Source organism: Cibotium barometz, chromosome 18 (assembly GCF_041138505.1).
Source record: "Cibotium barometz isolate CiBa-2024 chromosome 18, ASM4113850v1, whole genome shotgun sequence".
Taxonomy (NCBI): Eukaryota; Viridiplantae; Streptophyta; class Polypodiopsida; order Cyatheales; family Cibotiaceae; genus Cibotium; species Cibotium barometz.
In genome coordinates, this window is record NC_141063.1 from 56,969,384 (window position 1) to 56,991,197 (window position 21,814).

The 21,814-nt window shown below is 50.4% G+C and overlaps 1 protein-coding gene across 1 annotated transcript; it reads left to right on the forward strand.

Moving 5' to 3' along the window:
• The first annotated feature begins 629 nt into the window (after positions 1–629).
• On the forward strand, positions 630–21,770 carry LOC147629512 (uncharacterized). The gene is made up of 5 exons (XM_086812771.1): positions 630–1,333; positions 1,629–1,929; positions 2,017–2,175; positions 2,378–2,676; positions 21,303–21,770. The coding sequence occupies exons 1-5, from the start codon at positions 1,136–1,138 to the stop codon at positions 21,504–21,506; spliced, it is 1,161 nt and encodes a 386-aa protein (XP_086668897.1). The 5' UTR covers positions 630–1,135; the 3' UTR covers positions 21,507–21,770.
• Positions 21,771–21,814: the final 44 nt, after the last annotated feature.

The following is a 21,814-nucleotide window of genomic DNA, read 5'->3' on the forward strand; positions in this document are numbered from 1 at the left end:
TGTTTTGTGTTAGTCATAGAGGTTTTGACTAGTTCTACAGTAAAAAAAAAAGGTTTAGTGTATTATTATAGAATGTTCCAAGTTTTTGCTATGTTGGCATTGGCATACATGTTGAAGTACTATCACACATATATCACATGATCTTGTTTTTGTTATCAATCAATTCCGAGGATGACACATGAGGAGAATATAACACTATGATTATGACAAGATTTACTAGAGCCACACCCATCTCGACGATGTGTGGCTATAATGAACCTACCCAATTGTGGAAATCAAAGCTAGTGTTAGGGCTTCATTCACAAGGAGAGACGTGGCTTTTGTTGGTTCTCATTTGCATGCTATTGAAAGGGCCCCATCTAGCGTAAAGGAAAAATTTGCAAAAACATTAGATCACATTCGGCCTTCAAAGGTTGAACATTGGGCAAAAAATTGAGAAATGCAATAAGCGACCCCCTACCATTGGACGGACATGCCGGCACCAATGACCATACCACCTAACATACCTCTATTCATGTAGCAGCGTTGAGAGCATTTTCCCATGAAAAAAAAGCTTAACTTTGCCATGAGATTTAGGAGTGCAACTATCAAAGAGAGAGGTTTATATTCCCACAACCTATGCTGATGTGTGGCCAAGTTTTCAAAGGAATTGTGTGTGTGCCCCTCCTGGCCGAGACCACCGTCATGTAGACTCTCTCTTCCACAAGGATGCAAGAGGGAAATGGCGTTGGTGGAGCTTTAATCTTACAATTTCTTTATTTTTTTAAATATATCTATGTGGCCAAGGTAGTCGCTAGGGTATCTTGCTCTGCACTCCTCATCTGTTTTGCGGCGGAAAGTTTTCACGCTTGGGAGAGGAAATTTCTTTTCTTGCTCAGAATTTCTTTAGCATTCTAGGGTTTCGTTTCTGCACGGTGCGGTGCTTTTTGGCTCGAATTTTTTTTCAACCAGGAACGGGTCTTGCTTGGGTTTCTGCACGGCCTCTCTGTGCCCTTTCTGCCAGGGTTCCTGTGCGGTTTCTTCGAGAGCTTCACCGTGAGCAAAGCCATCGCCATAGCCTTCGGTGGTTTTGGCCCTTTCCCGCGGCCAATGCCTGCGTGAATAGAGCGCTGCGTGTTTTCTCTCGTGCCGCACCATGGGAACCAGTCGAGCAGTATCGATTGGACAGGACTTGTTTCTCTACGCCGTGAGCGCCGCCCTGAGCTGCCTGGTCCTCTTCGTTGGGCTCCGGCATCTGGACCCAAACAGAGCCCATGAGAAGAAGGCAGCCGAGCGGAAGAAGGAGATCGCTAAGCGACTAGGTCGGCCCCTGGTGCAAACGAATGTCTACGAGGTAGGGTTTCTGTTAAGCCACTTCTCCTTTTTTCCTGACTCTGATTGTTGTCCAAATCTACCAGGGTTTTATGACTTAAGTTCTCACGCTATGTTGCAACCCTAACCCTGACCCTAGTCCCGTAGCTTTAGTCCTAATTATAAGCATTACCCCAGCCACATGCTTGTCTTCGTCAGCATAGCATGGACTTTTATTTACCTGGCATGGGATCTCAGATTGCAAGCATTTGTCATAAGTTTTGAGGAAATGCAACCTCAATGTCAACATGTTGATTGATGACACCTTCATGTTACAGGATATGATTGCATGTGATGTCATCAACCCGGATGACATTGATGTTACATTTGAAACAATTGGTGGGCTTGAGACAGTGAAACAGTCTCTGCATGAGTTGGTGATTCTTCCATTGCAGCGACCAGACTTATTTGCACATGGGAAGCTGCTAGGTCCGCAGAAAGGTGTTCTACTGTATGGACCCCCTGGAACTGGCAAAACTCTACTAGCTAAAGCCATTGCAAAGGAGTCGGGTGCGGTTTTTATCAATGTCAAAATTGCAACTCTGATGAGCAAGTGGTTTGGTGATGCTCAGAAACTTGGTAAGAGTTATGGAAGTTTATGTTATGTCATGTGGCATGTTGGTTTTGTGGATGATAGGGGTGAAGATGTCTCTACCTTCTGTGCAGTGACTGCTGTTTTTACGCTGGCATACAAGCTTCAACCTTCTATCATCTTTGTAGATGAAGTTGACAGCTTTTTGGGGCAACGAAGAGCTTCGGAGCATGAAGCTGTAACAAATATGAAAACAGAATTCATGGCTCTATGGGATGGGTTTACAACTGATCGTAAGTAGTCATAGCAATTCTCATTATTTATAAGAGATTGCATTGCAATTTTTCGTGGTTAGTTCCAGCCGTGCATTTTGTTATGTGGTTCAGTCAGCCCAAACGGAGACAAGGCAAATCTAGCAGCACTAGAACAGAATGCACCGCCTATTGTAGTAGCTTTGAATGTTGTCCAAGTTGTCTTATGTGTGCTTGCTTGCAGAAAATGCCCGTGTCATGGTTTTGGCTGCAACTAACAGGCCCTGGGAACTGGATGAGGCAATTCTGCGCAGACTTCCCCGTGCTTTTGAGGTTGGCATGCCTGACTCAAAGCAGCGAGCCAGCATCTTGCAAGTTATCCTGAAGGACGAGAGTGTTGAGCCTGACCTTGATTTTGAACACCTGGCAAGCTTGTGTGAAGGCTACAGTGGTTCTGATTTAACAGAACTTTGCAAACAGGCTGCGTATTTTCCTATCAGGGACTTGTTGGAACAGGAGAAAAATGGGGAGCTTACGTGTCAGGTTAGTTCCTCTTCAAGTTTGGGATTCTTGGTTCTATTTGGTACCGGTATTTCTTTTTAGCTTTGTAACAACTCTTTTCTACAAAGGGATCGTGTCCAGGTAGAATCATTGTTTCATACCAGTAGTAGAAAAAGTGACAGGTTTTTACTGGCAGCTTCCATTGTGTCAGAGTTACATCAGAGAAGTTTTAGTGGTACAAGTGGTGACAATGACATGAGATGGGTAATGAGCAAGTATGGTGTATTTACTTTTCCATGTAAGTGCCATTTAGAGGGGGTAGATTTTTTTCCCTCAGTGGCATCGTCTATGGGTGGATAAATAAGTGCCTACGGGCGGCCGTCTACGGTCAGTGAAATTTGGTAACTATGGGAGGATCTTGGGCAAGAGGCCAGTTGAAAAAAGAAAAAGAAAAAAGAGGGGGTAGATTTTGAAGGTCATTTAGATGAATTTGAAAGGAGTGAAAGGCCTAGGAGCAAGGGTTTAAGAGAACTAGGAGCATGTTTGGACATTGAATTAGATTAATAAGAAGCTTGTCGCTATACTTCGCGGATAGTCCTGTTTTAGTACAAGAAGTCTAGTTGGGATGCGTGTTTCTTGGAGCTCTTCCGTGGTAAACTTGATTAAGCACACAATTAAAGACAAAACCAGTAATTTCTGTTAAAAGTCGTATCTCAAAGTGGGGTGGTAGTCGGCCATTTCACTTGTGAGGGTATATATACCCATGCCCACCCATTGTATTATACAATCTATTCATTGCTAATATCAAAGCTGTTCGTCAACTTTACTCTCTCTCTCTGCGTCAACTTCTCTCTCCTTCTCTCTACGTGTGTATGAGTGTGGCTTCCGCATGCACTAACTCTGACATGGTATCAGAGCTGAGGCTCTAGGGTCCTTGGACAAGCGCATAGAGAGGTGGAGAAGGAGAAGAGAACAGGGTAAAGCATAACAAGCAAGGCTGCGCTTTTGTTCCAGTAGCGCTTGGTGGCGCAAGGTTGCACACCACAAGCGGCTGCAGCGAGCAAGAGCTTCAGTGCTGCGTTTTCTCCTGGTTGGCTGTGGGCTTGCGTTTTCCTGCCCTGTTGCTGGTCGGCCAGTTTTCTAGAGCACTTTGGAGACTGGTTTTGCTTTGGACAGCATCATAGCAGGCCAGGAGGGCACCGGTGACGCAAGGGTGGAGCCTCGGGAGTGGAATCCAGGACGCGGCCAAGACTTGCAGGTCAAAGTGCTCGAGGACTCGGGACGAGATTTCAACTGTGTTGACTGTTACAAGAGGGCGTCGGCTACGGAGAGGAGGTTTGGATCGACTGAGAAGATCTTGGACGGAGTTTATGAGATGGGTCTCCCGTGTTCAAGCAAGGACGACAAACTGAATGGCGACAACTATGCGCATTGGAACTTGATCATGAGGCTATGGTTTAGCAGAAAAGGCTTATGGGACATTGATGGCTCGGAGGAACGTCCCCGAAGGGATAGCAATCGGTTCACACGTCTTCAGGAGGAGGAGTTTCTCAAATCTCTTGTGGATTGGGATGCTCACAATGCGAAGGCAATGTCGGCGATTGCAGAATCTCTCACCAAGGAAATTTCCCCTGCCATTCAGACTTTAAAGACTGCCAAGGAAATGTGGTCAAAGCTTGCAGGACTGTTTGATCGAGACTCAACAATGCGAGCAGTAACCCTTCTCGGCCAGTTGTTTTCCATCAAGTTTGAAACCGGGACCTCTATGCAGTCACTTCTAATGAAGGCAAAGGTTATCCATGATCAGTTATCGGCTATGAATAGTGCATTAACTAGTACCCAGTTAGCTGCCTTGGTTCTTACGAAGTTGCCTGAGGAGTATGAGATGGTCTCGAGGGCATTACGCTTACAAGTCACGAAGGAAAAGCTGGAATTTGATGATCTCAGCTCTTTTCTCATTGAGGAGGAAGCAGTGCTCATTTCCCAAGGCAAGATTCGAGTTCCGAAGGATGTAGAATCGGCACATGCTGCATCGGAATCCAATAAGAAGTCTAGGAGCCGTTGTTATAAGTGCGGAAAGCGAGGGCATTTGGCTCGGGATTGCAAATCCAAAGCTAAAGCTCAAGGCTCGACAAATGACAAAGGCAAAGGCAAAGCTGACGAGGATGACAGTGACAGTGATTCTAAGAGGGATGCTACGGCGTCTGCCGGTGTGGCGAGGACTACACTGGCACATGCTCCAGCATTCTAGCTTGGTGGATGGATGCTACCACGTGCTTCAGCCAGAGAGAGGCATGTGAGTGGCAGAGAGGGGCAGTTTGTGCTCCCGTTTTGGTGATTTGGACCCGTGTGTCGGAGTTCAAGGCACATGCATCTGGCATGGAACAGCTTGACAAATCTATGGACGTGATGTGTTCGCAGTTCATTGTGGTAACATTATGGACGGGATGAGTTCCTAGTTCATTGTCAGAGAATTTTGGGCGTCATGTGTCGATAGTTCAATGTTCAGGAGATCTTTTGGACGTGTGTGTTCTCAGTTCAACGAATGGGGGATCATGAATGTGGAGTTGTTTGCAATTCATTATTCTATGTGGCAGCTGAAGCTCAAGATGGCATTCCTTGAGGAGACAGGTTTTTTGGTGCATTTTCCGAGGTGTATTCGGTATCCGGCCGGTACTGAGGTATCCATGGTTGCATCTACATCAACTTGGTTTCTTCATCTATGTCCACTATGAGCTACAGAGAGGGTGTTAAAAGTCGTATCTCAAAGTGGGGTGGTAGTCGGCCATTTCACTTGTGAGGGTATATATACCCATGCCCACCCATTGTATTATACAATCTATTCATTGCTAATATCAAAGCTGTTCGTCAACTTTACTCTCTCTCTCTGCGTCAACTTCTCTCTCCTTCTCTCTACGTGTGTATGAGTGTGGCTTCCGCATGCACTAACTCTGACAATTTCAGATTTGAACTACACTAGAGGTCAAAGATGGATTAAGGTATTTGTAATACCAAAAGGAGTATTGTCCTTGTACAAGGTGTGGTATCAATCCCCGGCATATACAACTGCCATGGACGTCAGTCCAGTGTACATAGATAATCAGAAAACACGGGTGGACCGATTGGGTGGTCAAATGGTGACATAAGCCCAAGCAGGTACACTCTAGTCCTAAGCCCCAACAACAGTCATCTACCTATCAGCCATCTAACCAAGGTAAGGGGACTCAGAATAGCAAAGAAAAAAGGACCAACTTTTTTTTTTCAATCAGGCAATAAGAAAGATTCCACGTCCAAGAAGACTCTCGAGGAAAAACCTAAGGAGGGCATTAATGGAGGTTACCTCCAGTCGGTTGAACAAACATGGTATAAGGTACAGAACTGTTGTTTCTTTTGCCACACTATGCGACACGGGAAGAAGGATTGCACTAAGTGGTAGGCCGAAAAGTTTGCCAAGGCACTCACCTTCTAGAGTAGCGACTGTAACATTATCCTGTCCGCTTTGAATTTGGTGCCACCAGTGGTATTTGATGGTAAGCAAGACAGTGGACAGAAGAAGGCTCTCATATGTGTCTATGACACTGCAAGGGACAACAATTCATTGTCCTCTTTGACATGGGTAGTTCTGGGCATGCTATCTCTCCGTAGTTGGCAAACAAAATGAGCTATACCTCAGTTCCTTATCATTCAGATATGGACCGCGTACACATATCTCTCATAAAGCTTAGCAGTTTGAGTTCCAAGTTCAGAAGATAACATTCCAGCGGGATTTCATTGTCTCCCCTCTTTTAGGGTGTGACATGATTCTCGGAATCCAGTGGTACAGATAGTATGCACTCATTTTTGATTGGAGGCATGACACTTTCACTATTGGTGAAGGTTTTTCTCATCCCATCATGATTCTCAATAATCGGAGCATTCTTGGAATACCATTCATTTTCCACATTCAAGCCCAATGAGCCATAAGAAAAGGAGCAGAATGTGCGTTGATTTATATTCGCTCTTAGTCTAATGCTGTTTCAGATGGCACCCTCATTGGAGCCGAGGATGGTTGGTCTCGGCTCAATACAGCAACATTATGTTGTGTGAAGACCTCTCACCCAATCTCCCACCCAGTAGACTTGAGGACCATCGCATAGAGTTGGTTCTTGGTTCAGAGTCTTCCAACAAGTTCGTTCCCCTACTGCCTTTCTAAACCATTGGAGAGCGAGTTGGAGTAGCAGATATCCCAGCTACTCCGAGCTGGATTTATCCGGTCCCCATTTATTGCTTCCATCATGTTTGTCCAAAAGTGCATGCTTATGAGTGGATTACAAGGGTGCTAAATAAGCTAACAGATAAGAATAGATTCTCCATGTCGAGAATAGAGAACATCCTAGAGTGACTCAAAGGTGCTAAAATTTTCTCTTATATAGATCTTGGAAGTAGCTACCATTAGATTCGGATCTTTGAGGTCGACATTCTAAAAACCGCCTTCAAGATTGAGGGCGGCCACTATGAGTTTGTGGTGATGTCTTTTGGACTCACCAATGCACCAATGACGTCCAATAAGATGATGTCTTGGGTTTTTCGGGATCTCATTGGCAAATGCGTCTTCATCTTTGTAGACGATATCTTGATCTTCTCAGGGATTGTAGAGTGTCGTGAGATGTGGCATAAGTTTTACAGCTCTTGCAAGACAATGAGTTGTTTATCAATGCCAAGAAAAGTGAGTTTGGAATACTGGAAATACATTACTTGGGATACATCATTAGGTCATCGGGTATTATCCTCGAGCTTGGAAAGGTACAAGCCATACTCAATTAGGATATTCCCAAGATAGACCCACAAATGAGCGGATTTCATTTGTGGGTCTTTGTTAAGCCTACAACACGCATATGGACAAGTGTTATGACCTTGCACCTGTGTGAAAATATACCTTAAATAGGCAGCCCAAAAAGGGCCGACTTTTATGATTGGCTGACTTCTATGTTGGCCACTTAATTTCTCATATAAATATGAGACCCTTCTGGATTCTTGACGACCAATTCACGTGGACCACGCAAATCTGCGTTTCTCTTCACAGTATGCTTGTGCCCTGGTCGCCTCACATCTGCTGCTCTCCATCGCTCGTGGATTGGTTGCTTAACTCATCACTGGCTGGATACTCTCGTGGACTGGACATCACAGTGCGCCTCCTCATCTGTTGTTGGTCATCACACAGATGACTCATATCGCTTGTCGCCACCTACTCCACGTTCTACTTGCAACGTTAACTACTGCTGCTTTTGGCTGCTTACATCAGGATTTACATGTAGCGTTAACTGTTGCTGTTCTTGGTCGCTTACAACAAATTTTATTGCAACGTTAATTGCTGCTCCTTTTGACCGCCTACATCAGCCTGACCAAAGCTTATTCGCTGCCAATATCACGTTTTCCTACGGCGTTCTCTACTGCTAGACTGATCGTCTTCATCGGGCTGTCTTCAACGTTTGCCTTGGGCTGATATCAACGTTTGCCTTGGGCTGATATCAATGTTTTTTTTTAGCAGCCTTACTTCAGACTCACATCAGTCTTATATCAGGCCTATATCCGTGCCTTCATCAGGGTCACTCCAGTTTTGTTAACTTGGTTTTATGGGACAACAGCTCTATTTGCGTATTCAGAGTCTCACATAGAGCTCCTGTACTGGACTTCATCTTTTATATTCACATCACCATTGCATGTTGTGTGTTTTACTCTGATCTTTCATATATTTGGTCCTTTGCTCTCTTTTGCCCTCACATGGTATCAGAGTGATAGTGAGCAAAGGGATCGAAGACCTAGAAAGTACACACCATGGATCGTCTACTCGCGATTCCAGAGGATCAGCTTTTCATACCAAATACTGACTCTCCTTATTCCGATATAGATCACACAAAGGATGGAACTCCTCATTCACTGGAGAGCCTTGTTTGAGGTCTTTCATTGGGAGACGACCAGCCTACTTTTACCCATTCACCCTCTACACCCTTTGTCAAAAGCCCACGGATCTCCTCGTGATCGTTCTTGGTTCGAGACTCGAATCCTGCAAACAAACGAACAAACAGACAAGGGGGTGCAGGCCTGACTCACCTCCCAACCATGACAGTTGTGGACGAGCCACAGTCTTGGCTGTCCCCACCGAGCCACGAGCTGAGCTAACTAGGTTGACGTATCGACCAATCTCCTCCTCGCGACGTCCCATACTGCCACGAAGCTGCCCTCGCGGGCCTCGAGATTGCTGTCGGCCTTGGCTGCCTAAAGCAGGTGCACGTCTACACTAGATCCAGGCTCCAAGACCATAGAGCTCTCACAAACTCGCGAGACTCTCTATATCCCAATAACTAACCTTGGCCACCCTTTTATAGGCTCTTGGCCGGTCATCAGGCGTCCACACTTGGGCGCCCGCTCGTCCATACTTGAGTGCCCGTCCGTTAGTATATCCCTAACTCAGCTCATCAATCAGCTTGCCTAGCTCCAAGCTTCCCCAAGCCTCGAAACTAGTCTTGCGTGCGTGTAGCATATGGTAGATACGGTGGTCAAGGGCACTTTCGAACTGACGACTTCGCCTGCGAGCTCCGCCTCTCCCCCCCCCCCCCCCCGCTACTTCTCGCCGTCGCGCCCCCCTCTCCCCCCCGCCAGTCCCCCGCTTTCTCCTCCGTCCTCTCCCCCGCCTCCTTCTTTGCGCCCTTCCTCGCCATCTCTCCCCCGCCTTCTGCCTCGCATCCTCCCCCGCCATCGCTCCCCCGCCTCCTTCCTCGTTTCCTCCCCCGCCTTCTTTCCCCCCGCCTTCTCCTCCTCCGCCTCCTTCCACGCTGCCTCCCCCGCCATCCCCCCCCCCCCGCTTGCTTCCTTCCCCCGACATCTCTTCCCCCGCCTCTCTACCCCCCTCGCCTCCTTCTCCTCTGCCTCTCTTCTCTCCCCCGCCACCTCTCCCCCCTCCGCCTTTTCCTCCGCTGCGCGTCTCTTCCCCTCCGCCTTCTCCCTCTCCTCCCCTTCCGTCTCGCCCCTCCCCCACCGCTAGCTCCCCCCCCGCCTCAGCTCCCCCCTCCCCCCCCCCCCCCCCCCCCCCCCGCCCCCGCTATCCTGTAGCCCTCCGCCTCTCCTTTTCCTCGCAGGGCTGTGTCCCTCCTGTTGGTGACCCCGGTTTGTGGCCTTTTCCCTCTGGAGGACTCCATGGAAGCCGCTCCGACTACCCTTGCCGATTCCGGTCTCCGTCTGGAGTTCACAGCTGAAGATCTTCAGTTGTTTGTTTCCACAGTATCCGCTCTTGAGGCCTCCTCCTTGGTCTGCAAGATAGTGGGTAGCCGTCCGATGCGGAGAGAGCTTCGCGACCTTCTGCAAGGCAGCCTTGTTGGCGTGCCCGCCAAGATCGTCAGCGTAGATTTTTTGGGACGTGGCTACTACCAGGTGGATTTCGAGTCCCCCCAGGCAGCTCAGATGGTGCTGGCTCGGAGCCCCATTGCCCTCCGCTCATCCCGGGCGTTCCTGGTGCGATGGACTCATGGTTTCGACCCCGCTTCTGACCCGCTAGCAGGCGCGACAGGTTTCCCCGTCACTATCTGCTTTCCTGGACTCCGTAGGGAGTACTTGCCCCTCTTGTCATCCATTGGCAAGGCGTTCGGGCAGGTGGTGGAGACGCCTCAGACAGCGGCTTCAGTGATTGCTCGGGCAGCAGGACTCCCGGCCATTCCTGTTGTGGTTCCGTCACCGGAGTCCCTCCCGAAGACGATCCTCCTCCCTTGTCTTTCTGGAGGACATCTGATACAGCGCGTGGAGTATTCGGGCCTCCCCGGCCAGTGTTACACATGTCGGGAGATGGGCCATCTCGCACGCGCCTGTCCCCGCAAGGGGGTTCATCCTTCACGCCATGCCGCCTCTGGGACCCCTGCAGGAGACCCGAGGGGTGGCCATCCACCTCAGAGACCGGACATCCCTGGCTCGCCACAGCAGGCGCCATCATTTGACGAGCAGGCCCCGGCGGAGGATGCCGCGCAGACCCAGGAGGCTGGCGGATGGCAGGAGGTTCGCCGGCGGAAACGCCCGGCCCGCAGGGACCGTCGCAGAGGCCAGCAGGCAGCACAGGCTGGTGGACAGGCGACTCCGGCTGGCGTACAGGCACCTACCCGCACTTATGCTCCAGTCAGGGATAGGCGGCCAGCAGGTCCCACCCCGATGGACGAGGATTCAGACTCAGTGCCCGTTGAGGCCGCTGGTGGAGCCTCCCACGTGGAGACCCCGCTCCCGCCTCCCCCCGCGGGGGGCCCTGCCCCCTCCTTGGAGCAGATTCCTAAGGATCCCGGGCCGCACTCTGCGACCCCCGGCTCCCCTTCCCCTCACCCGGAGAGCACTCCTTCCACCCCCCCTCTCCCCCCCAGCCCCCCCCCTCCCGCCTCCCCCGGCGGCCCCCCCTGACACCTATCCTCTGGCAGATGCCTCTCCATCCTCTCCTCGCTCTCCCCCCTCCTCGCCGCGAGCCCCCATCCCTCCCTCGGCCTCTCCAGGATACTTCGCCAGACCACCCACTGCCCCGGGGCAGCGCAGTTGGGTAGGCCAGAGTTCAGTCCAGCGGCTGTTCCACCGCCACTCCGGGCCGGTGGAGATGGCGATCCTAGCTTCGCCCGCCACAGAGTTCTCTCCAGTCTCCCCTGGGGGGCCCCCGCGAGTGATGGGGCTACCAGTGGATTACGGTTTTTTCAGGTGCCTCCAGCTGGATGCTGGCCCGTTCGAGACACTGGGCGCGCCCTTGCGAGTTTGCGTGGTGTGCCATCCCTCTCGTTCTCCTTCAGTGGTGAGCAGGTGGTGGCCTTCTCCTTTCCTCTCAGTGTTGCCCCAGACACAGCATGGGATTGCAACTCTGTAGAGGAAGTTTTGCGTGATCAGATACTGGAGTTTTCTCACCACTTCAGTGACTTGGGGCTCACGGACCTATTGCAGACCCGATTACACTCAGCCCGCATGAGCTTGTTTGGTATAGGAGATTGGCGGGCGGATCCGGTCCACACCTCAGTTGAGGCGGTGCTACTGATTCTCCTCCATGCCGCCCCGAGGGTGCAGCCTACCTTTAGATACATATATGCAGAGGATTGGTCTCACGCCTATGCCCTGGACAGGGCGAAGGCGGAGTGGGACTGGACACAGAGACAGGTCACCCTCTTTTGGAGAGACTCCGCACCCGGACAGACAGTGACTATTCTCCCTCCAAGCCGGCGCCCAAGACTCACAGAGTGGAGGGCAGATCATCCGGGCCGGCTGAGAGGGGTGAGCCAGTGGCGGCTGCTTCACTTGCCATAGCTCATCCATGAGGATCCTCTCATGGAACATCCAGGGTCTCGGTGGACATCGCTGCTACATTGGTCGGGGCAGACTTCGCTAGGAGATCCAGAGGGCTCTCGTTGGAGGACCCATAGATATCCTTTTCATCCAGGAGCACCACCTTTCTGCCGGGCGTACCCGCACCTGCGGGAAGATCTTGCCAGGCAGGAGTCACACTTTTTGGTCACCGACATATGGCTCCCAGGGGAACCAGGGTGGAGTATGCATCTCAGTCAGCGAGCAGCTTCTATCCGAGGTTGTGGACTCTGGCACTCTGGTCCAGGGTCGAGCGCAGTGGATCATCCTTCGGGTTGGGGAAGACCACATTGGCTTCCTCAACTTCTACGCCCCTAATGGGGCGACCGGGAGAGCCGAGTTCTGGAGCACCATTAGGCAGTCCCTCCCCTTGGCAGACCACTGGTGCCTAGGAGGGGATTGCAACATGCTGGAGGATGCAGAGGACAGGATGGGGGGCAGCCAGGAGACCATTCTTGGGCCGGAGCTCGCTGCCTGGGAGGAACTAGCGCTGCAGGTGAGAGGTCAGGATCCGTGGACTCTCCCGGAGTTTGGCAGGTTGCAGGGGAGTCTATCTTTCTCGCGCTCGGATAGACGGGCCACAGGAGTTAACCTTTCCCGCATCGACAGGTTTTACATTGATGAGTGGGCTTGTGATAGAGGTGGCACTGTGGGCATACTTGCAGGCTCCTCGTTTTCAGACCACTTTCCAGTGCTTCTCCAGATCGAGGACCCTACGAGAGGAGAGCGGGGCCAGAGCGTCCGGATTCCAGATTGTCTCATAGAGGAGCCCGAGATTGCGATCAGAGTTGAGCAGGTCTGGCAGGAGCTGCAGTTCAGGAGAGGATCGACAGCCAGCGATCTTGCCAGTGGCTTGCAGGAGATCAGTCGGATGCTCAGACAGGCTGCCTTGGACCGTCTGGAGGCCTTCAGAGAGCAGGAGAGGAGCCTACGGAGGAGTCTAGCGTCCCTCCAGAGACTCCAGGAGAGGGATCCTACGAGCCCTTGGATCTCAGAGCAGATGGAGTCAGCTCGCACTGAGATCAGATCCATCGAGGAGAGGAGGGTGGAGTTCCGATTCCATGCTCGGGCTTCTTTTTGGACACAGGCTGGAGACAGAGTGACTCGAGATTTCTTTGAGGCGACAGGGCCTCGCTTCAGACGAGAGGGTCTCAGGCGTCTTCGGCAGGCTGATGGCCAGGTTGTGGTGGATCCCCCCAGGGTTCGGGCGATAGCCACAGATTTTTACAGGGATCTTCTCTCTGCTGAGCCAGCAGATGACAGGGTGAGAGAGGCTCGGGAGGCAGTCTGGAGCTTCACGAGACCGGTTGTGCCGGCCCATTTGCAGCACTCCCTTCTCTCCCCCTTCTCGGATACGGAACTGGAGGAGGCTCTTCAGGCATTACCTCGGGGCAAATGGCCAGGGGAGGACGGTCTCTCAGTGGCTTTCTTCCAGAGGTACTGGGGCCTCTTACATAGGGGCTTCAGATTGGCATTCCAGGAGATTATGGAGTCGGGAGTCATGCCGGACAGCATGGCAGAGGGGTTGATTCACTTGATCCCCAAAGAGGGAGGAGACAGACTGGAGATTAGACAGTGGAGACCGATCACCTTGCTAGGCACGGCCTACTGATAGAATGTGCAGCGGAAGAAGGGAAAGCGGAAACACAGGAGGGAGAGAGAGAGAGAAAGATGGAGAGGAAACACAGGTGAGAACCTGCTCTCAATATCATCATCAAAAGGAATACATGTCCCGAGCAAGAGGGGAGAACCTCGTAAGTGAGGGACTGCAGCTAGACAAGCTAGGCAAGCAATGCAAGCAGTAAAATATGAGGGAGGCATGCCGGCTATATATACCTCTACATGAAGGCAGCCGACTAGGGATAAATACCTCCACGACTGGGGAAAATCCCAAGACCATAAAATGGGGAATAAATATGGGTAAAATATGAGGGAGGGGTGACCGGCCCCTCTGACTAACATGGTCAGCCCTAGAGGCTAAAATAGGACACCAAATAGGAAGCCAGCAAGTAGGGGATGATGTCTAACACCCCCTCTCAGCACCGGATGCTGAGCAAACTCCAAGAAGTCAGAGACGCCGTCCTCGATCAAAGATGAAAGACTGCAGAAACAGGTACCAAGAAAGTTCCACAAGCAATCTCCTCAGCAACTCAGCTACAAAAGCAACAGAACAAGCTGCCAGGTACACCGTTCCTCTGGAAGAAAACAACCATATAGGTTGCGACGTGCTGCTCCAAATAATGGTTCCAAACCCAAGTGTAAGAACACTCCCCGAAGTCGAATGTCGTGTATCCAGCTAGGTATGAAAAACCTCAAAACCAACCAAGATCAGATCCTGAATATAACCAATCCTGGGAGAAGCAAACTGCTCCTCACTGGAACCCTCAAAAGAAATAGAGTCAATCTGCTCCAACTCTGTACCAAGAGTAGCCAAATGCTGTATAAAAGCATCCTCTGAAAAGGTCGGCATCACAAGATGTAAAGACTCTGTAGAAAATATGGGGTCCATCTGCTCAAACTCCATAACATGAGTTGCCCAATGCTGTACATAAGTACACGCCATTGAGGTGGGCATCGCAAGATGAAAAGGACTCCACATCCCCCTCTGAAAAATGATATCGTCGGACTGGTACAAGCCCAACCTGATTCCGATCCAAATCCAAAAAACTCTGGAAGTACCACTGTGCCCCAGGCACGGTTAGCAACCACAGATCCAAAGCATCCCACTGGGTCCAAAAAACCATCCTCCAAAACAACAAGCCATCAGAACTGGCAGGGGGAGGGGCATCCTCAGAAGCATCACAAAGAGAGGCAGAGGTAGACTCCTCACAATGAGGAAGGGAAGCAGGAATATAAACTGCAGTGGCAACAAAGTCCTCAAAAGCATCACAGATAGCAGAAGACTGTTCCAGAAGTAGAACCAGATCCCAAAAATGAGCAACAGATAAAAGATCCATGTGAAAGGATCACACCGCAAAAGGGCAAAACACCCTCCTTGTTCTGCAAATACTGCAAAGAACACAAGCTCGGACAAAATAAACTCTGCTCAGGATCTCTGAAAAGATCACTGCTCTCCTCCAAATAACTGTAAACTCCTGTCAAAGAAGAATGTCTCCACAGATACAGCACAGCTCCCGAAACTGATCCTCAAGTGAAGTAGCTGGAGAAAGGCCCCCTCTGAGTGTAGAAAACTTCTATGAGAAGCAAAACGCAACCAAAACACTGCTATCCAGCAAGAATAGCACTCCACCGCCAACAGAAGGCAAGGAACATGTAGAAACCGGGAAACCGTGTAGGCCAAGAACAAAACACAGGTATAGATGCTCCAAAATCAGCAAAACACTGACTGAAATCAGAAATTCAGAATCCTCCTCAAGTACCAAACTGCCTCCAAAGCCACAATCCAATCAAGAAACCCCCTCTGCAAGTGATCTGTGTCCACTGGAGAAGAAAACGCAGCCAAACAAGGGCTACAAACCTGAAAATTCAGGCCAACCAGTGTCCACACCTCCTATGAGGAAAAACGCTGAAGAGAAGGTACCTTCGGGTCCAATAGATGAACCCAGTTGAAGGTAGAGCTACCAGCAAGATCGGTTCATTAAAAACGCAGCAACCATGGCTGCAAATCTGAAAAACGCAGAGGTAAAAAGGGGCTGTAGAATGGGCTGAATCTGGAAACGCAGAAGAAAGAGGTACACCCAAGCCTCAGATCAGCAAATCAGCATCAGAAACCTGTAGAAGAAAAAACGCAGCAAATATGCTGCTGTTGGCTTGTACAAAACAAGCGACCAGCACTAAGGGGGGGGTATGAATGCTGAGAACTGCTGCAAACTGCTGTAGACAGCCACTTGAAGAAAAACGCAGGTCTGTCAAGGGGCCAAAAAAACGCAGATATGAAGAGGTATAGGAGGGAGCATCCAACGCTGAAAATCACCGGCGCTCTGATACCATGATAGAATGTGCAGCGGAAGAAGGGAAAGTGGAAACACAGGAGGGAGAGAGAGAGAGAAAGATGGAGAGGAAACACAGGTGAGAACCTGCTCTCAATATCATCATCAAAAGGAATACATGTCCCGAGCAAGAGGGAGAACCTCGTAAGTGAGGGACTGCAGCTAGACAAGCTAGGCAAGCAATGCAAGCAGTAAAATATGAGGGAGGCATGCCGGCTATATATACCTCTACATGAAGGCAGCCGACTAGGGATAAATACCTCCACGACTGGGGAAAATCCCAAGACCATAAAATGGGGAATAAATATGGGTAAAATATGAGTGAGGGGTGACCAGCCCCTCTGACTAACATGGTCAGCCCTAGAGGCTAAAATAGGACACCAAATAGGAAGCCAGCAAGTAGGGGATGATGTCTAACACCTACAAGGTCCTAGCTAAGGCGATCAGCAGGCGGCTTCAGCCTCACCTTCCGGACATCATCCACTCCAGGCAGACAGGCTTCATCCAGGACAGGAGCATTCTGGATAACATTTTCTCTTTTTGGGAGGCTACGGCTTTGGCTAGATTTCGGCAGGAGGATCTGGCAGTGCTCCTTCTCGACTTCGAGAAGGCATATGATTGGGTGGACTGGGCCTTCTTGGAAGGCACTATGGAGAGGATGGGCTTCCCCCCTCAGTGGATCCGTGGGGTCTTTGCACTCTACACATCGGCTCATAGCCAGGTGCTGATACAGGGCGTGCGCGGAGAGAGGTTCCAGCTCTCGCGCTCGGTGCGGCAGGGGTGCCCCTTGGCGCCCTTTCTTTTTCTTTTTGTGGCGGAGGCCATGAGCACTTTTTGACGGCACAGGATATAGGTTTGCGGGGCCTCCAGCTTCCCATCCGCACCTCGGAGGAGCTCCTAGACTCGGAGTTTGCGGATGACACTGCTGTCTATCTTCAGGGAGGTGAGGAGAACCTCCGCCGTTTCTCCTCAGCCATGGATAGGTTTTGCAGAGCTTCGGGCGCTTTGATCAACTGGCACAAGTCGTGTGGGTTGTGGGTCAGTTCTATGCCCCCCCCCCCCCCCCCCCCCCCCCCCCCGACTTGGAGGCCAGTTGATGGTTTTCAGTGGTTGCCCCCCGGCACTACAGTGCGTTGTTTGGGATGCTATGTGGGCATTGACATATCTCCGGAGCAGCAGATAGCCCCCCTTCTTCTGAGCATTCGGAAGAAGCTTCTGTATTGGAGTACCGCTCGTTTATCTCTGGCTGGCCGAGTAGTTGTGGCCAACTAGGTTCTGCTTGCTACCATGTGGTACATCACTTCTTGCTGGGCCTTCTCTCGGGCGTGCATTGGCCAGGTGCAGAGGCTCATCAGGAACTTTCTTTGGTCCGGTGGCGACGGGCGGCCCGCCAGGGCCAAGGTGGCATGGGCTGTGATCACTCAGTCGAGGGAGAGAGGCGGCCTGGGCATTGTTGATCCTATTTGCCAAAGCCGAGCTTTGCTTGGCAAGTTGGTAGTTCGTGGCCTCCTGCCAGGCGCTGAGCCGTGGAAGGAGTTTCTTGTTTCCAGGATGCTCAGCCGCACTCCTTCTCTTAGCGGCCCCTGGACCCCCAGCATCAGGTGGATCTTTACAGAGCAGCGATCCAGAGGAGTGGGCCTTGGCTTCGAGGAGCGTTATGCAGCTAGCCTTCTGAGGGCCTGGGCGCATCTGAGGCCGTCACTCTTCCAGACTCCTCCGGGCACCGATGAGGAGCGCCTGAGGCAGCCATTGATCTGGAACCCCTTGATTTGACTTCCCAGTGGCCATATGGTTGGATCGCGGTCTCACGTGTCGTGGGGCCCGTTGAGCTCCGGGCCAGTCCAGTCCCTAGACGACTGGATATGTTTTCAGCAGCTGCCTCTAGAGGCTCAGGAGAGGAGACTCAGTGGGATCAGGGGCAGAGAGTTGATGAGACAGGACATTGAGGCGGCCATCCCCCGGGAGTGGCGGACCCCAGTACAGGACCCTCCACCTCCACAGTGGATGGGTGTCTTTACTCGGCATGAGATCCTTCTAGCGGTCTGCGGCACAGCGGAGAGAGTCGCCCCACTCACTTTCGAGGTGGGAGAGGGTGGCCAGCTTCAGAGGACACGACTAGATTTGGATGGGCTCCAGGGTTGTATTCTTCAGAGGGTGCGGGTGGTCGGCTTTCATCAGAGACAGTGGCATGTAGACCCCTCACCGGCCTCGATAGGGGAGGACTTTTCTTGGAGATTATGGGCTTGGGACAGCAGGCCTCTTATTCGCCTTCAGTGGGATCCAGGTGAGTGGTTTTGGCGAGATCCCTACTCGGCCCCTACCAGCCCAGGCATCCCCTTTTTTCAGTACACAGCGAGGCTGGGGCGGCGGATTCAGAGGCACAGGATAGCGAGCACCCCGGCGGCGGCCGAGCATTGGCGGCGACAGGGGCTCTCCCCTGCCTTTCTTAGGGACTTCTGGCAGCGCCTTTGGGCCAGCTTCCGGCCCCGGAAGGTGACGCTTTTTCTCTGGCTCACAGCGCATATAGGACTGGCTGTGGGAGCTTGGCTAGCTTTTGGTAGACACCCAGCGTCCTGCCCTCGGTGCGGCCATGCACAGGAGTCGCAGCGGCACTGCTTATGGGATTGCCCACAGGCACAGCAGGTCTGGTAGCGCGCTCTCAGGATGGTTTTTGCAGGCTCACCAGATGAGATGCTGGTGACGTGGGGTGCGGTGGCTTGGGCCACGGACAGCGGCCCGGCCCTTGGATATGAGGACGTCCCTGGCAGTGCGACCATCCAGGTCTCTGACAGGGCGATGGCGGTGGTTCCGACGCCAGACTTCTCTTCGGCAGCCCCTCAGGAGGGGGTCGGGCACAGATGGGAGATGATCAGCAGCATGACGGCTTGGCACATATGGAGAGCCCGATGCAGGGAGGCCATTGACCGCCAGGCGACTCCACCGGCGGAGGTCATACAGGCCCTCTGGGTGGACATCATTCACACCTTGAGAGGACACTGGGGGAAACTCCAGGGCGACTCGGATCGCATGAGAGGGCGCCGCAAGGCTTTCCCGCACTTGGCAGCCTGGCCCTTTTCTCACCGCGAGGGGCGAGGATGTCACTTGGCACTATAGGCCTCCAGTTTGGCTTTTCTCACCTCCCACATGTACTACTAGGTAGCCCCCCCCAGAGAGCGGCCAGCCACGGGGGTGGAGCTCAGGTGTTCATTGTGTTTTTTATCCCTCCTTCCGAGGTGAGCTTTGTAGCCTTATGGCGTTTTCTCATTAACTAATAGAAGGATCGTTTTTCTGGAAAAAAAAAAAGCATATGGTAGATACACACTGTGCACATGACATACTCCAAGAGCTCACTAAAAAGCCAGGGTAATCTCTCTGAAGAGTAGTCAATGTCTCCCATGTAGCGTTCTCCTCAACACGATCCTTCCACTTGATCTTGTATTCCGTGATAAGCGTATTACGCAATCTTCTTTCACGAAATCCAAGAATCTTTTCAGGTTCGTGCGGAACAAATGTCATGTCCTCGACATCTATGATTTCTTGAGGAGTAACTAACTGATCTGTTCCACCCAGTACTTCCTTAAGTCTACTGACATGAAATACAGGATGAACTTTCACATGAGAAGGCAAATCCAATTCATATGCAACTGAACCAATCCGTCGTGTAACACGAAATGGTGCACAGTATCTAGGGGATAATTTCGGAGATCGATCTGTCCGTAAAGTCTCAGAATCTTTCGGAACTCGCAAATACACCATCGTTCCTTCAGAGAACTCTCTGGGTGAACGATGTCTATTAGAATAAAACCTGTCTCGGTCTTGAGCACTTCTAATAGACTCCTTCGCAACTTGTAACATTTCATGCATATCTTGCAGAAAATTACGTGCTGCATCATGCTGAAGTCCTGAGAATCCTACTGTAACAGGTGATCTAGGTTGAAAACCATACATAAGCATGAAAGGACTAAAACCTGTACTCGTATGCTTAGTACTGTTATATGCAAATTCTAACATAGGAAGATAATCCTCCCATGAACTCTGTCTTTTGGATACATATGCTCGAAGCATATCCTCCAAAATGTGATTCACTCTTTCAGTCTGGCCATCAGATTGAGGATGATCGGAGGAACTCAAATTCAAAGTTGTTTCCAACTTCTCAAAAACAAGTTTCCAAAAATCACTCGTAAACAGAGAGGCCCTATCACCGACTATGTCTTGTGGTAACCCGTACACTCTAAACAATTGCTCGATAAACTGCCGTGCTAATTGCGTAGCTGTAATAGTCTTCCGGGTCGGTAAAAATCTAGCCATTTTTGTCAAGCGATCTACCACAATCCAAATAGAATCGTGGCCTTGATGTGTTCTTGGCAATCCGGTAATAAAATCCATGGAAATACTTTCCCATTTATTACTTGGGATTTGCAAAGGATGTAACAACCCAGCCTGTCTAAAGCGTTTAGCTTTATTCGCCTGACAAATCTGACACTTGAGAACATAATCTTCTACATACCCTTTCATCTTTGGCTAATAAAAAGTGTGTTTCACTAACGATAGTGTCCTGTGTACCCCAGGGTGTTCAGCAGAAGGGGCGTTGTGACACTCCTTAAGAATCTTGGACTTAATGTCCGAGATCTGTGGTACACAAATTTTGTCATTACAGAATAGTAAACCATTCTGAATCATCCACTGGCCTCCTGCAGTCTGAATGGTAGACTGCTTAGTCATCGAGTCTTGGTCAATCAATGAGCTCCCGTCTTGGATCTTCTGCCAAAATGGACCAAAATATGCTTGTATGGGATTTGTGTAGTTTGGAGAGAGTAGGCAATGGTCAAGTTCTGTTACCATAGCATGAGATTTACATGAATTTGTTAACTTTTGTAAGGGGATACCCTTACATGAAGGATTGGTCTGCAGTGGTAAACCTGTATAGTACATGGCGGGTACATGTCTTTCAATTCAGATGATTGCTTGTATGGGATTTGTGTAGTGTAACTGGATAAGTAGATCTTGTGGGGCATAACATTTAGATCTTACATGGCTCTGCTTTTGGTAGGGCCCTCAACCCTTACTTGCTTCAATTTATGTGGTCACTCAACATTTAGATCTAATGAGGCTCTGCTTTTGGTAGGACCCTCCACCTTTACTCGCATAGTTAAGTCACTCTGGTGTGAGCAGACGGATGAAACTAGTGACAAGCGTTCTTCTTACGAGTTTACGGGGCACGTTTTGTGCCATGTAAACCCTGGCTCATAAAACAAAACAAAACAAAACAAAATTTATGTGGTTTCTTATGACTTTATGGTAATAAAGCCTTGAAATTTATGTGGTTCCTTATGACTTTATGGTAATAAAGCTTTGATATTGTGATCTCAGACTCCAAGGCCACTACAGCAGGCAGACTTTGAAATGGTTTTGTCCACTTCTCGAACATCGAAGGCGGCAGCAATGGAGTACAATGATAGGAGGCAGTACGATGGAGCAAGGACGGGGGAGCAAGCTGAAATGAGTATGGGAGACTTTCTGAAGTTCATTGCACTCTCTGTAACTAACAACAGGAGGAATGGCTCAGAGATATGATTATGGTGAATTATAGGGTTTGACAGATCCTGAGGGGATATTTTTGGTTTTAGTCATGAAGACCAATCCAGAGGAATCAACCCCCCGTTTTGACATGCATGCCTTGCATTTGCTGGCTTGTTGGACACAAAAACAGCAAAAGCTATATTATTCTAGATTTGAATTGCAAATGTAGTAGGTGTTTGGCCAACTACTTTTGGCCAACTGTGGGAGGCTGAATTTTGTGAGGTTGTATATAGAGTTGAAATGTGAGTATTTTTATTATGTGTTGGTGTGCTTTTGCTGAAGCTAAAATGTCATGTACTTAG

Bases quoted from the DNA above. Each gene is read 5' to 3' on its own strand.
- LOC147629512 (XM_086812771.1), top strand. From the start codon at position 1,136: ATGGGAACCAGTCGAGCAGTATCGATTGGACAGGACTTGTTTCTCTAC. The intron at 1,334-1,628 runs GTAGGGTTTCTG...TTCATGTTACAG, and splicing joins TGCAAACGAATGTCTACGAG to GATATGATTGCATGTGATGT. The intron at 2,677-21,302 runs GTTAGTTCCTCT...TTGTGATCTCAG, and splicing joins ATGGGGAGCTTACGTGTCAG to ACTCCAAGGCCACTACAGCA.